The following is a 12,353-nucleotide window of genomic DNA, read 5'->3' on the forward strand; positions in this document are numbered from 1 at the left end:
CGAAATATTATTATGATTTATTATATAAACACGGACTTTATGAAATCTAAAATATAAAAATTATGCTTTCAAAGACCATGCATGTATTGTCATAAATGTTTTTCAGGAGAAAATCGCTGTGGCTGTCTCAAATATGTATATAAAAAACAATTTTATTATATTCTGATTTTCATAAAAATACTAGATATGAAGTCAGACAAACGTCCTCCCCCCTTGCATTTTTTTGAATTTCTTGCATCCATTGTTTGGCATACATTGTGTCAAGTATGAACTTCCTGTGTTTCCCCTGACCAGCACAGGAATTACATATTTTTGTGTAAATGACTTTGATCCATTAGAAATTTATGACGGCACGAATTGTTCAATGTTTGTTTAAGTGAACTTAAACATGCCCAAATTAATCTTGGGTCAAGATCAAGACACACCCTCTTGTCAAATGGAAACTTTTGTCAAGTATGAGCTTCCATTGTTTTTCTGTGCAACGTTGTGGTCCGGACACGACTGCACAGACAGACAGATGTATTAGGTGGTTCATATCCCCCCCCCCCCCAAACGTTGCGGGTTTTATATAAAAAAAGATGATGACCCCGTATGGCGGCTCAAGGCTAAGGTTAAAGTTTTTCAAATGTAGTTCAAACTCTAAGGTCAAGATCGAGAGTTTAAAAATGTTGATTCCCAAAGAAATGTCTTGTCACAAAGAAATACACATACATATGAAATATACTAGCCCTAGTGCCAACCATTCAAAAAATATGACCAAGGTTAAAGTTTTTTATCAAAAAGTAGGTCATATTATAAGGTCAATGTCATGAGGTAAAAAATAATGGTACCAGAGGAAAGGTCTTATCACAAGAAATGCATTAGTGAAATTTGAAAGCCCTTAGCTTGCAGCAACCATTCAAAGAGTTATAGGCAAGGTCAAAGTTTTTTTTTTCAAATGTGATCAAACTCTAATGTTAAGGCCAAGAGGTAAAATATGTTGGTACCCAAAAAGGTCTTATCACAAGGAATACGCATGTGATATATGAAAGTCCTATCACCAACCCTTCAAAAGTTATAGGCAAGGTTAAATTTTTCAAAGTAGGTCAAAAGTCAAGGTAAAAAATGTTGGTATCCGAAAAAGGTCTTGACACATGAAACATATTTGTGAAATATAAAAGCCCTAGCTCCAACCGTTCAAAAGTTATGGCCGAGGTTAAAATTTGGTAGATTTTTGCAAAAGCAGGTCATACTCCAAGGTCAATGTCACGAGATCAAATATGTTAGTACCCAAAGAAAGGTCTTGTCACAAGGAATATACATGTGAAATATGAAAGCCTTAACACCAACCATTCAAAAGTTGTGGGCAAGGTTAAAGTTTTTGCGGATTAACTGATTGACAGACGGGCGTGTAGATCAAAAACTGTATGTACCGAATCTTTGATTATCAAGATTGTGACGGAAATGCCCGAAAGATGTTGTAATGAAATGAACAAAATCCTTGTTTCCGTTTTCATAATTTTCTATATATTCATCTGTTATTTACACCGATGATTAAAACCAAGACATTTTCTAAATTCAGATTTTCCGTACCGAAATCTGAAAAATTAAAAAAAAAAATTAGAAAATCTTGTTTATGAAAATCATGTGGTCTGTGGCATTTAGTGATATCACCAATTCGAATAGGTGATATCATATACATGTAACTTATTCAAATAGGTGATATCACCTTTTCGAATATTTGGAATACTAGTAAATAAGATCAAATTGAATTGGTGATATCACCTATTGAATACCTGATATCACCTATCGAATTGGTGATGTCACCTATTCGTTTTGAATTGGTGATATCACTGATTCGAATGAGTGATATATCCTATTTGCATTTCTTGCAACATTAAATAATGAATTGTCCCTTTTTCTAGACAATCTAGCTTACAAAGTGGGATGAAATTTAAAAGGATTTCAATTGAAAAAGGTTATTTTTCTTAGCATTGATTAAAAATCGATAATTTTAATTTCTTTACCCTTAAAAGTCTAAAAACTTAAGATTCTCTGGATTTGTTGAATTTAATTTGAGCCACACTCTCTACTATTTCGGCATTGATTGATTAATTAATTGAAGATTCACTATCTAGATCTCCTTTTTCGCACAAGGCGGGAATGGGGGGTGATGCTTTATAGACACAAAAAGGTCCATGGAGCAACCCAATTTTACATATATAAGGAAAACGTCGATTAACCCACATTTATAGTAAACTTGATGGTGGCATATAAATTGAGACAGATTAAGATAAAAAAAAGTTCATAAATTTCAGATAATAATATTGTTCCAGATAAAATTGTAATTCTGAATATGTTTAATATCAAAGATAAGATTCTTTCGGGTTGTGAATTTCTCCTTACAGCGTCATGGCCAATCATGGAGATGGACCCCCTGTCATTGTAAGATCCAGTTAAAAAGTGTCATTGAATTTTGCATAGAATACCATCTCCGGGGGGGGGGGGGGCACTGTTAATCCCAGGCCCCTAAGACCAAGATGGTAGTTCTACTGCTTGTATACGTTTATGCTGTTATTTCTTTGTATGATCGGCGCGTATAATTTGTTATTTGAATTATTTGCAATGAACGGCCATGACAAGCACTACAAACAATCAATAATTGTTTTTTTTTCATAAATGTCCAGGAAAAATAAATTGTATGTCAGAATTTATTGCTATCCACGCACAATGTGCACATAAAGATGCGACAAACATGAAGGTGAAAAATAAATCTCAATTATAACAAAATTTTCTTTGATATTTCGCCTAACATTAAAGTATACTTTATGTAAAGTCTCCATAATTTGCAAAAGTCTCACAAAGATTGAAATTATTTGTCTATGAAATAGCAGACACATCCGAAAGAGGGCAAAAAGGATCGCCAAATATCAAAATTGTGAAAAACGACTGGAAAACATCAGATATTTCGAACTACATGTGAATGAGCATGGACACAGCTAATTTCGATTTTAAAAAATATATGTATACTAGGGATGGCAATCGAATACAGAATTGCTAATCGGTTAACCGCAAGACGTTCCGACCGATTAACCGGTTAATCGTATCAAACTACACATTTTCTTGACTTTTTTCAAGTACCTCTATTCCTAAGCACAAGAAAATTTGAAAAAAAAATGTTAGAAGTTAAAAACATTCTATTTGTCTTTATTCTTGATCACAAAAACTACATGCATATATTTTTTTATTTCAATAGACAAGAAAAAATTCAGAAAATCATGAAACATGCCTGAGAAATCGTGGATAATTTTCCAAGCGAATGTCACACAAGTTTATTCTTCATTGTCACCATAATGAAAACAAAGTCTGAAATGTATCACTTAATTTACAATATTTGTTTAATAATTTAATTTGATAGATAACTGCAAAAGATACACATACCAATTCACAGTGCTCAATGGTGATTAAATTATCTTTAAAGAATAACAGTATACCCGGGGGTAACGACATAGTGTTTTAACAGTAATTTGCACATCACAGACTGACCAATTACCCCACAAGATTTTTTTTTAAAATGAATTTTAAGAAGATTGCATTCAATTTTATTTATATTTTAAATTTTTTTTCGACTAACCGATTACTGATTTTCTAACCGATTGCCATCATTCCGATCGAGTAATCGGTTAACCGGTTAGAAATTGACATCCCTAATATATATATATATATACATTTTGGAATTGGTTTCAGCATATGATAGAGGTATACAGAATTTTGGAATGAACTTTGGTTGTAATTAGATAGTCTGCTATATGTGAATACATGAGCTTGTTCTGAGTACGATCAATTTTCAAAGCGAAGCAGGCTACTCTCTGATGAGTTGATGTTCCAGGGATTTCAATAGCAACATTTCGTAAATTTTATGGTCGTTTTAATGACCTTGTGAGCAAATATAACCTATCATTTGGTCGTATTTTGGCTGACGTGTTTCATACCAATTGTTACGCCTTTGTTTTTGTACTGAATTTACTACGGATAGTTCCGTCTACCTGATCAATACAAAGGGCTCACGGCGGGTGTGACCGGTCAACAGGCACCTGATCCCACCTCTGGAATTTCCAGGGGTACGTGTTTTATCACCTCTTCACATATTTGTATTGTTTGTGTATTTTTATTTTTTTAAGCTCGATCACTGTTCTTATCTTTTCCTTTTACATTGAATAGATTTTTTTTAATCATTTGATTTATCAATATTTCAGTGGCAAAGTTGGGGACTCTAACTTAGAAATAGTTTGTAAGTCGGATTAGATAAACGTAAAGGTCTATGGCATAATCAATTTGACCTTTTTGCACAAAATAACTCTGTGTGCAGCCTGCATGGAAAAATATGAATGTAAACTTAACAGTACAAGAACTGTAAATACTTCGAATTCAAAGAGATAAATTGACCACTTTTTCTTCTAAAATCTAAAAAAAAAATCTTTCCATCTCAAAATAAAGTTCTCCTCTAAATGCTTTTTATCTAGAAATTAATCATGGGTTTTTAATTGAATATACATGTGTAGTATAATTTGCTTTGTAGAATTTATGGTAAGAACTAATACATTTTGCAGAATTTTGGAACTATAGAGGTCAAACCGTCTGCACAGAAGCTCTGGATCGAACCTCCTTAAAGTCATATATGACGTATTTTTTATAAGTTCAGACTAACTAAAATTAAAAAGATCTTTCTATTTGTTTTATTACTTTATATAAAGATAGGACTTTCCTGTAAATTACACAATTTAAGTCAATCACGTTTCAAAGATATTAGAAATTTAAAACAATAACCGATTTATTTACCAACTCCGCATTTAAATAACAGTTTAAAGTCAATATAACTATAGAAACATGAGATTATCCAAGTTCAAAATCGGCGAAAACTTTAATTTGAATATAAATAAGTTACATATATCATGTTTATTTACACTCAATCTCGTATTTTTATTTTTGAGCTCAGATACTCCATATATATATAGCTAATTGTTTTAATTGCTATATAGCTTAAAGAGTGCTCCGTGGTGAAAAAATATGGTGATTTTAAAATTAGGTAACATGAGTTTCATTTAATCAAAAGTGTGAAACTTCACAAATCCACAAAAAATGATTTTACATTTGAAAATGTGTTTTTATTAAATCTTATAAAAGAAATTATGATGTATTTTTAAATATATAAAGAACGAGAACCCTTTGATACTTCCTTTGTATAAATGTTCTTTGTTGATAATATATTATTTTGTAAGAAAAGTATGTACTTTTTGTCTTCTACAAATGCACAAAACTTTAAAAAAAAAAAAATACAGGATAGTCTATGGAATTAAAGATTTCAATTTTTTTGACTTACATAACTGTTTACTTTTAATACAGCAACTAATATATGGAATGCAAATCATTGAATCAAAACTATCAATGCTAATTTCAGAATGTTGTAATTTTTTTAAGGGCCAAATAATCATCTTTTTGTGAAATATGTTACAGTGGTTTACGTTACATTTGATTCGTGTTAATATATTGTATCCAGTACCTTACTTGAGTGTTTGGGATTAATATTTAATAACATCTTTCATTCAAATATTTTTTATCTCGAGTTGACATACAGAAAACTACCAGAAATGCTCTATTCATAATTAAGTATGGAATATATTAGACAATATTCAAGGTCACTGAATTTAAAATACTACATTTTCTATTAACAGATGATAATCTAAAAATTTTTTTATTATTTTATGCTTATTGGATCTGTACTTGAACAGTTCCATGGCGACCGTTATGACAGTTCCTGAGGTGAATCAGCCCTTGTAACATGTTAGTCATATTGCCGTCTTTTTGTGACCAGGCCCAACCACCGGCAAATCCTTTAATATAGGCATGATCATACAACTGATTAATCGTCATACCACCGCCATCCTTCTCTCGGAATTCCCCAATAACCAAAGGTTTTTGTAAGCCAAAGTCTTCGAAATTATGCTGAAAATTAAAAACAAGTTAGAGCCATCTTAAATATTGCTTGCTTGCCCTCTCCCGATCAAGATTAAAGAGTCGGAGCATTTTTAGTCAGTCGGTCGGGAGAAGGCAAACAAACAATTTTTTAAAGATGGCCAGGACAATTACATTTAGAAGTTCAAAAAATGTTTCCACTTTTTGAATATTCTGGGATAATTATTAAGACAATGTATATGAAAATTCTTTATAAAACAATACAATTCAAATCAGGAATCTCTAGAAAAATGACTAAAACACTACTTCTGTGAGCAATCCGCTAGCTCTTTTTCGAAATATCACATCAAAGTGTAAGTTCATGTACTTCAGAGAATCTCTTATTGCATGCCGACAATTCTAATTGCTAGATACTCGCTGTGGTTTTTTTTTTCAATCATTAATTGATAAAGTCGATAACTTTTTATTTGGATTTCTTCAGTTTCTACCAAAGATTTTACCTTAAATGGAGACTCGATCCCAAATTGTCCTTGCCAATCGTAAGAATGGACTTGATAGAAGGATAAAGTGCCCTAGAAAAGAAAAAAAAGGATACTAAGAATTTCTTATATTGTACATAAAGTGTAACGATCACAAAAAGTTGAAGTTGAACTACTCTTAAACTTACATTGGCCTTTTCCCCAGCCGTAACTAGACAACGGTCTTTGTACAAGTTATGAAAACCAAAGTTGTCTGTGATGACTTTTCCATTCCAAGCCCCCACAGTAACTAGAGCGTATGGGTCCACCTCTTTAATTGCAGCAGCTTGCCAATTAAAAAACCTTGAAGAAAACTGTTGAATATTTATTTCCCTGTTGAATAATTTATAATCAGAAAAACACATCTGCTGTGAAATCACAAATATTTATACGAACTTAAACTGAATTTTATTCCCGAACAACTAAATGTATTAATATTCCTCTTCGTCACTAGAAGTCCTCGATTAGCATGTAGCTCTACTGGTTTGTACTTGCAATAAAGGTGTAGAAAACTACATAAATCTTGAAACATTTTTTTGGTGGAAACTAAAAACGGATATAGAAAATTATAGATCTTTGTGTAATATGTACATTTATTTCTAGCGATATACTTGTAACTGAAATCTGATCAAAACTGTTTGAGAAGCATTCCGAGAGAAAAAAAAAATTCCGAAAACAAACGAACAGACGGAAAGACAATCAGAGAATGATAGGCATTTCCATGGCATAAAATCTTCTGATCTTTGAAAAGTTTGGGGCTCATAAACCTGCAAATTTTTTTTGAAGATCGGAATACAGATTATATCAAGAATTAAAAATGACAATCTTTTATATACATGTATATACCTCAAAAGTTCCTCTGGTGTATAAAGTTTGCCTGCCCATCCCGCACCGGAGTAACGGAGATATTGCGTATCAAAGCAAGAGTCGTTGCCAGTCAAATCGGGTTTCAACTTTCCTTCCGGCGCGTTCATTAATTCCCAACCCCCGAGGGCTGGCATATCCTTCAGGGCTTGTACCATGGGCTTCAGGGCGTAGTTTATATAAGAATGAAGCTTTCCAGTATCCTGTAAGAAATTATATCTAAATAACTCAAGTCTGTATGTGTAAGGCTGTTTATTGTTAATTTTTCCCTCCATATACTCCATCAAAAGAAACAAGAATGGAAAAATAATTTCTGATGAGAATTTGATTCCTCGTTGTAGTTGGTATCGATCATAATCTTGTTTAATTAAAGGATCTTTTAAACACACACACAAACACACCCTTACAAGGGAAACGTGGAAGAATCTAAAAATTCACAATAATGTACGTTTACCCTGATTAAACCATCGAGACGGTAGTGTGTTTCTTGCCTGACAGCACCGTTCCATAACGTTGGAAAAACAAAGATGTTACGGTTCTGAGCAGCTGTTAACATTGACGTCATATCGTTAATAAAGGTACCGCCACTATCAAGGCCTGCAACGTGACCACTGTCATTAAAGTGGGGCGAAGATTCTCCTTCCATATGAATCCAAATTCCTGAATGAAACGATATGAGCAAGTAAGAATAAAGATAAACAAAATTCCTAAATTCTGTAGAAAATGGCATCTATCTAAAAATTATGAACGTTATTCTGATGATACCGTAAAAAAGACATAAGTAAAAAAAAATTACGAATAGAGTTGGCTCCAACATCCTGCAGTTTCTGAAAAACTTGTTCGTAATCGGTCTTGACGCTGTTATACTGGCCATTTCCAAAGTCGTAAGCGTACTGTTCCCAGGGCTTATTGATTCCAGCTAAAAATACCCTGTGTCCATTGTACGTGAAATGGGTCCCCTTTACACCAAGGCGAACCCCTGGGGAAAAGTAAATAAGTTACATTGAGGAAATTTTATCGATTTAACACATATATATGGATTTTAGTTTGAAAGGTGCATCCATACTAGTATGTGTTACAGACTCAATATTTGACACTGGAAATCATCAAACATTGATTAATATCAAGTAAAAGGTGTGCTGAAATAGGTCACAATATCTTGGAATAAGTCTGCATTTGGAAATCCTTTCTATGTTGTCTTTGACATAACAAAGTTATGGTAGGGAGGGATGTCAAGTTATGCATGCTCAAACAGAAAAAAAATGATTTTGAAATTCAGTAGCTGCATTTCCATGAATAATGTACAACCAAATTCTGATTAAATTGTGGTCAGGTCAAATCATGCAGTAGGTAACTGCATTTTAGGAATAAATTAAAGTAGACCAGGATATCCTTGTTTTCCATGACAAAGACATTCTCCAAAGACATGCAGATAATATCTCCGCTACTGTGACTCGTTTGTTTCTTTCTTTAACTTTTGACTTTGAGGTGCCACCTCTTGCGGGTAGAGGACTGCATATTTAGATCTGTACTTGGTACTTTAGACCTTTGAGTAGTAAAGGATCTTTTTCGTGCTAGGACCTACTGCGACACGGAACTTTGATTTATACGGTCTCGTCTGAAGGACCGGTCCTCACGTGCTCTGTGGGATTCGGCAAACCCGCGACATAAGGATCAACTTCTCTCCGCGACTCTAGAGCAAAGGCTCCAACCACTGCGCCACGCAGGCGACTTCTGTGACTTGTGGGATTATTTAATTTTCTAAGTTAGGAAGTTCATTGTTAGAATTCAATCATGATCACTTCTACAAATGGACTCGCTAAAGTACCCAAAAACAGATATAAAGAACATGGTGATCTGAAGATATAAAGCTTACATAAAGAATTCATTATGTCTGCTGAATAATTGCTTTTGAAAAAGTCGCATGTTCTTGCAATATGTTTCACAATTTTAAGTATCAATTTTAATGTTCGTTTTTTATTTAAAAGTATGTAATATATGAATTAACTTTACAATAATGTGTATCATCTATTTAATATAAATCTTTTTACATAATGTTTGTCAAATTCGTAGATACATGTACACTCGAAATTAAATCGTTTTTCTTTCTTGAATACAAGTATTTCGAAATTAAAATTAATAAAATGTAACAATAACGCAATTGCAAAATGAAATCTAGATTATAAATGAGTATATTTATGCCATATATAAACAAAAAATCCTACCAGATGCGGTCTCAATCATCAGCCCAAGAATCAGATAATGTTTGTCAAATTCGTAGATACATGTACACTCGAAATTAAATCGTATTTCTTTCTTGAATACAAGTATTTCGAAATTAAAATTAATAAAATGTAAAACAACAATCACGCAATTGCAAAATGAAATCTAGATTATAAATGAGTATATTTATGCCATATATAAACAAAAAATCCTACCAGATGCGGTCTCAATCATCAGCCCAAGAATCAGATATGTAACAGTCCTCATTTGACGGCTTTATCTGATTAGACAGAAACACCGAGTTATAAGACGAATTATCAGAATAAGAGTCGCAACTTTATGTTATCCTCACTGTTATAAAGCTTATTTAATGAAGTTGTTACAAGCAATATTGTTATACATTTAAAAATGTTTCCTGTTTAACAACTCATTTTTGTTTTACTTCCATCACTTTGAACTAATCGATTTTTACGGAAGATGCAATTGTTTTGTTCGTTTCCAATGAGTTAAATGTTAATTTAAGTTGCCGAACTACTTTTTATTGTACACATCATTGTGATCAATGATGTTCTTCTGTAGTTTACGTTAGTACAACAACAATTTTTTTTTAAAAATGCTTCCTGTTTAACAACTTAGTTTTTTTTTTTACTTTCATCACTTTGATCTAATGGATTTTTACGGAAGAGATCGTTCTTTTCATTTTCCAAGGAGCTGAATGTCAAAATTTTTTTGCTGAACTACTTTTTAATGTACATGTACGCATCATTATGATGTTCGTCCGTATTTTAAGTCAGTACAATAGTTACAGGAGAAAATATAAACTATCCCCAAAAGAATAATTCTGGTCTTTTTAGGTCATCTAGTCACTCAAGTGACCTATTGCTATCTGTTTTTGTCCATCGTATTCCGTTGTCTGTCGTCAGTCGTCCGTTAACATTTGAACATTTTCAACATTTTTCTCTGGAACCGCTTACCCAATTTCGATTAATTTTGGCGTAGGATATCCAAGAGTGAAGGGGGACAAAATTTTGAATTTCATGCCTCCTCCCGCGCGCTTTAGGGGTGGGGCTAAAATCATCAAAATAATTGTCATCTTTAAGAATCTCCTTTATTGCTAAACATCAAGCAGCCAAACTCTTGGCATGATTGTAATACGCATTGAGAGTGCTATCCATCAGTGTCTTTTGAGCATCCCTAAAGGTGAGTATGCTGAGGTGTTCTGATTATGGGTTCAAAAACTTTGAGACAAGTAATAAGGTTAACTGGGAATACTTTGAGGGATTACAAATACTGCTTCTTGTGTTTTTCTTACTTTTAGATTGCATTTTGCATTACTTACTGGACGACCTTCGCACTTAGGCGGAAGGCGTATGTACCCAAATAGTATCCGTAGAACAATTGAACGCTTAAGTCAAGGCTTAAGTAATATCAATTTCAATAAATTTCAAATGTCCTGACTTGAAGTTTACAGGTTGCAAGAAACTTTTTTCTATCTAAGGAACATCAACTGATCAAGTTAGGTGAATGTACACACAAAATATACGCCTTAAATAAATTGACTATTTATGATTTAACTTACCACTGGTACTGGCGAGACCAGTACGTATTGATCATTTAATATATAATTATCTTATTCTTTAGTCACTTCACCGTAGACATTAGAATGATAGATGGTTTTCATACTGACCCTCAACTATTTAACACCAGATTTCAACATTTTTAAAAATATGTTTAATCCATTCTGACAAGGAGCAAGGATCTCCTCCTTTACCAGAATATATAATACATGTATTTATATTATTTTGTCACCAGTTGAAATGCCGGGCTTTCCTAAATTTTAGACGTTTTAAAAATAGTGATTTTAGTTCTTTATTGATAACTTTAAGCAGTCATCAGTAATGACGTGCTCAGCAGGACTAAAATTGTAATAAGAAAAAGACATGAATACGTAAGAGATTTTTTTGAGATGTTTGATATCTAGGCATTGTAGTGTTCTTTTTTGTATTAAAAATTGGAAGCAAAAGTCGATGTATACTTGTAAGAATAACCAGGTGTGGACTTCAACTTGAAATATGGTGGAAGATTGGACCTTTTTGTGATTTAAGAAATAACTAATTGGGGGGGGGGGGGGGGGCGTTAGTACCTTTCCTGGCAAAGGTCAGTTTAAGGATCAGACAAATTTCTTGAGAATTCCTGTCTCCTGTAAAATACACGGCGACCTAGAAATGCACAGCAAAATCTTTTTGCCTGGCAGCTACCATTGAAAAAATTTAGAAGTGGTTTTTCTCACTACTACCTACTGAATGTACTAAATCTCTTCTTTTTGTTTAATTGTTTGTTTGTTTAACGACCCTCTCGAGAATTTTTCACTCATATGGACACGCCACCACTTGCCGGTGGAAGGCTGCAAATTTATACCTATAGTGAGGGATCTTTTTCGTGCCACCGCCTACTACGACAGGAACCTCGGTTTATACGGTCTCATCCGAGGGCCTCTCCACGTCCCGTAGTGGATTCAAACCCACGACGCAAGGATCAGCTTCTTACTCCTCGACTCCAGACCAGACGCTCTAACCACTGCGACCTCCTCTTTGTACAAAATACATTTAATTGTTAATATATTTTTCTTTCCAATTACGCACCAATTGTAATCATGTTTTCTATTAGTTCAAATAAATAAAGATGTTCATTCTAACACCTACGTATGTAAAATCTGTCAGCGATACTCATTATGCAAAAAAAAAAAAAAACAAAACAAAACAAAACAAAAACTTGGCGACGTTTTGTTTGAGGGGA

General features: G+C 33.3%; 1 protein-coding gene across 2 annotated transcripts; it reads right to left on the minus strand.

Annotated features, from left to right (window-relative positions):
- Window positions 1-5,361: 5,361 nt before the first annotated feature.
- Window positions 5,362-9,885, minus strand: LOC133196633 (mannan endo-1,4-beta-mannosidase-like). 2 transcript variants are annotated; one of them, XM_061332497.1, is made up of 7 exons: window positions 9,773-9,885; window positions 8,131-8,313; window positions 7,789-7,994; window positions 7,317-7,537; window positions 6,620-6,773; window positions 6,453-6,524; window positions 5,362-5,982 (listed from the first exon to the last, which is right to left on the minus strand). In XM_061332497.1, exons 1-7 carry the CDS (start codon window positions 9,822-9,824, stop codon window positions 5,746-5,748), a joined length of 1,125 nt encoding a protein of 374 aa, XP_061188481.1. In that variant the 5' UTR covers window positions 9,825-9,885; the 3' UTR covers window positions 5,362-5,745. The 2 variants fall into 2 exon arrangements, with proteins under 2 accessions (XP_061188481.1, XP_061188482.1); XM_061332498.1 differs by lacking the exon at window positions 9,773-9,885 and adding an exon at window positions 9,560-9,587 and having other exon boundaries at window positions 5,363-5,982.
- Window positions 9,886-12,353: the final 2,468 nt, after the last annotated feature.

The sequence above is a fragment of the Saccostrea echinata genome, unplaced genomic scaffold (genome assembly GCF_033153115.1).
Source record: "Saccostrea echinata isolate AGI-Se365-2 ecotype Australia unplaced genomic scaffold, CSIRO_AGI_Sech_v1 ptg000030l, whole genome shotgun sequence".
NCBI lineage: Eukaryota > Metazoa > Mollusca > Bivalvia > Ostreida > Ostreidae > Saccostrea > Saccostrea echinata.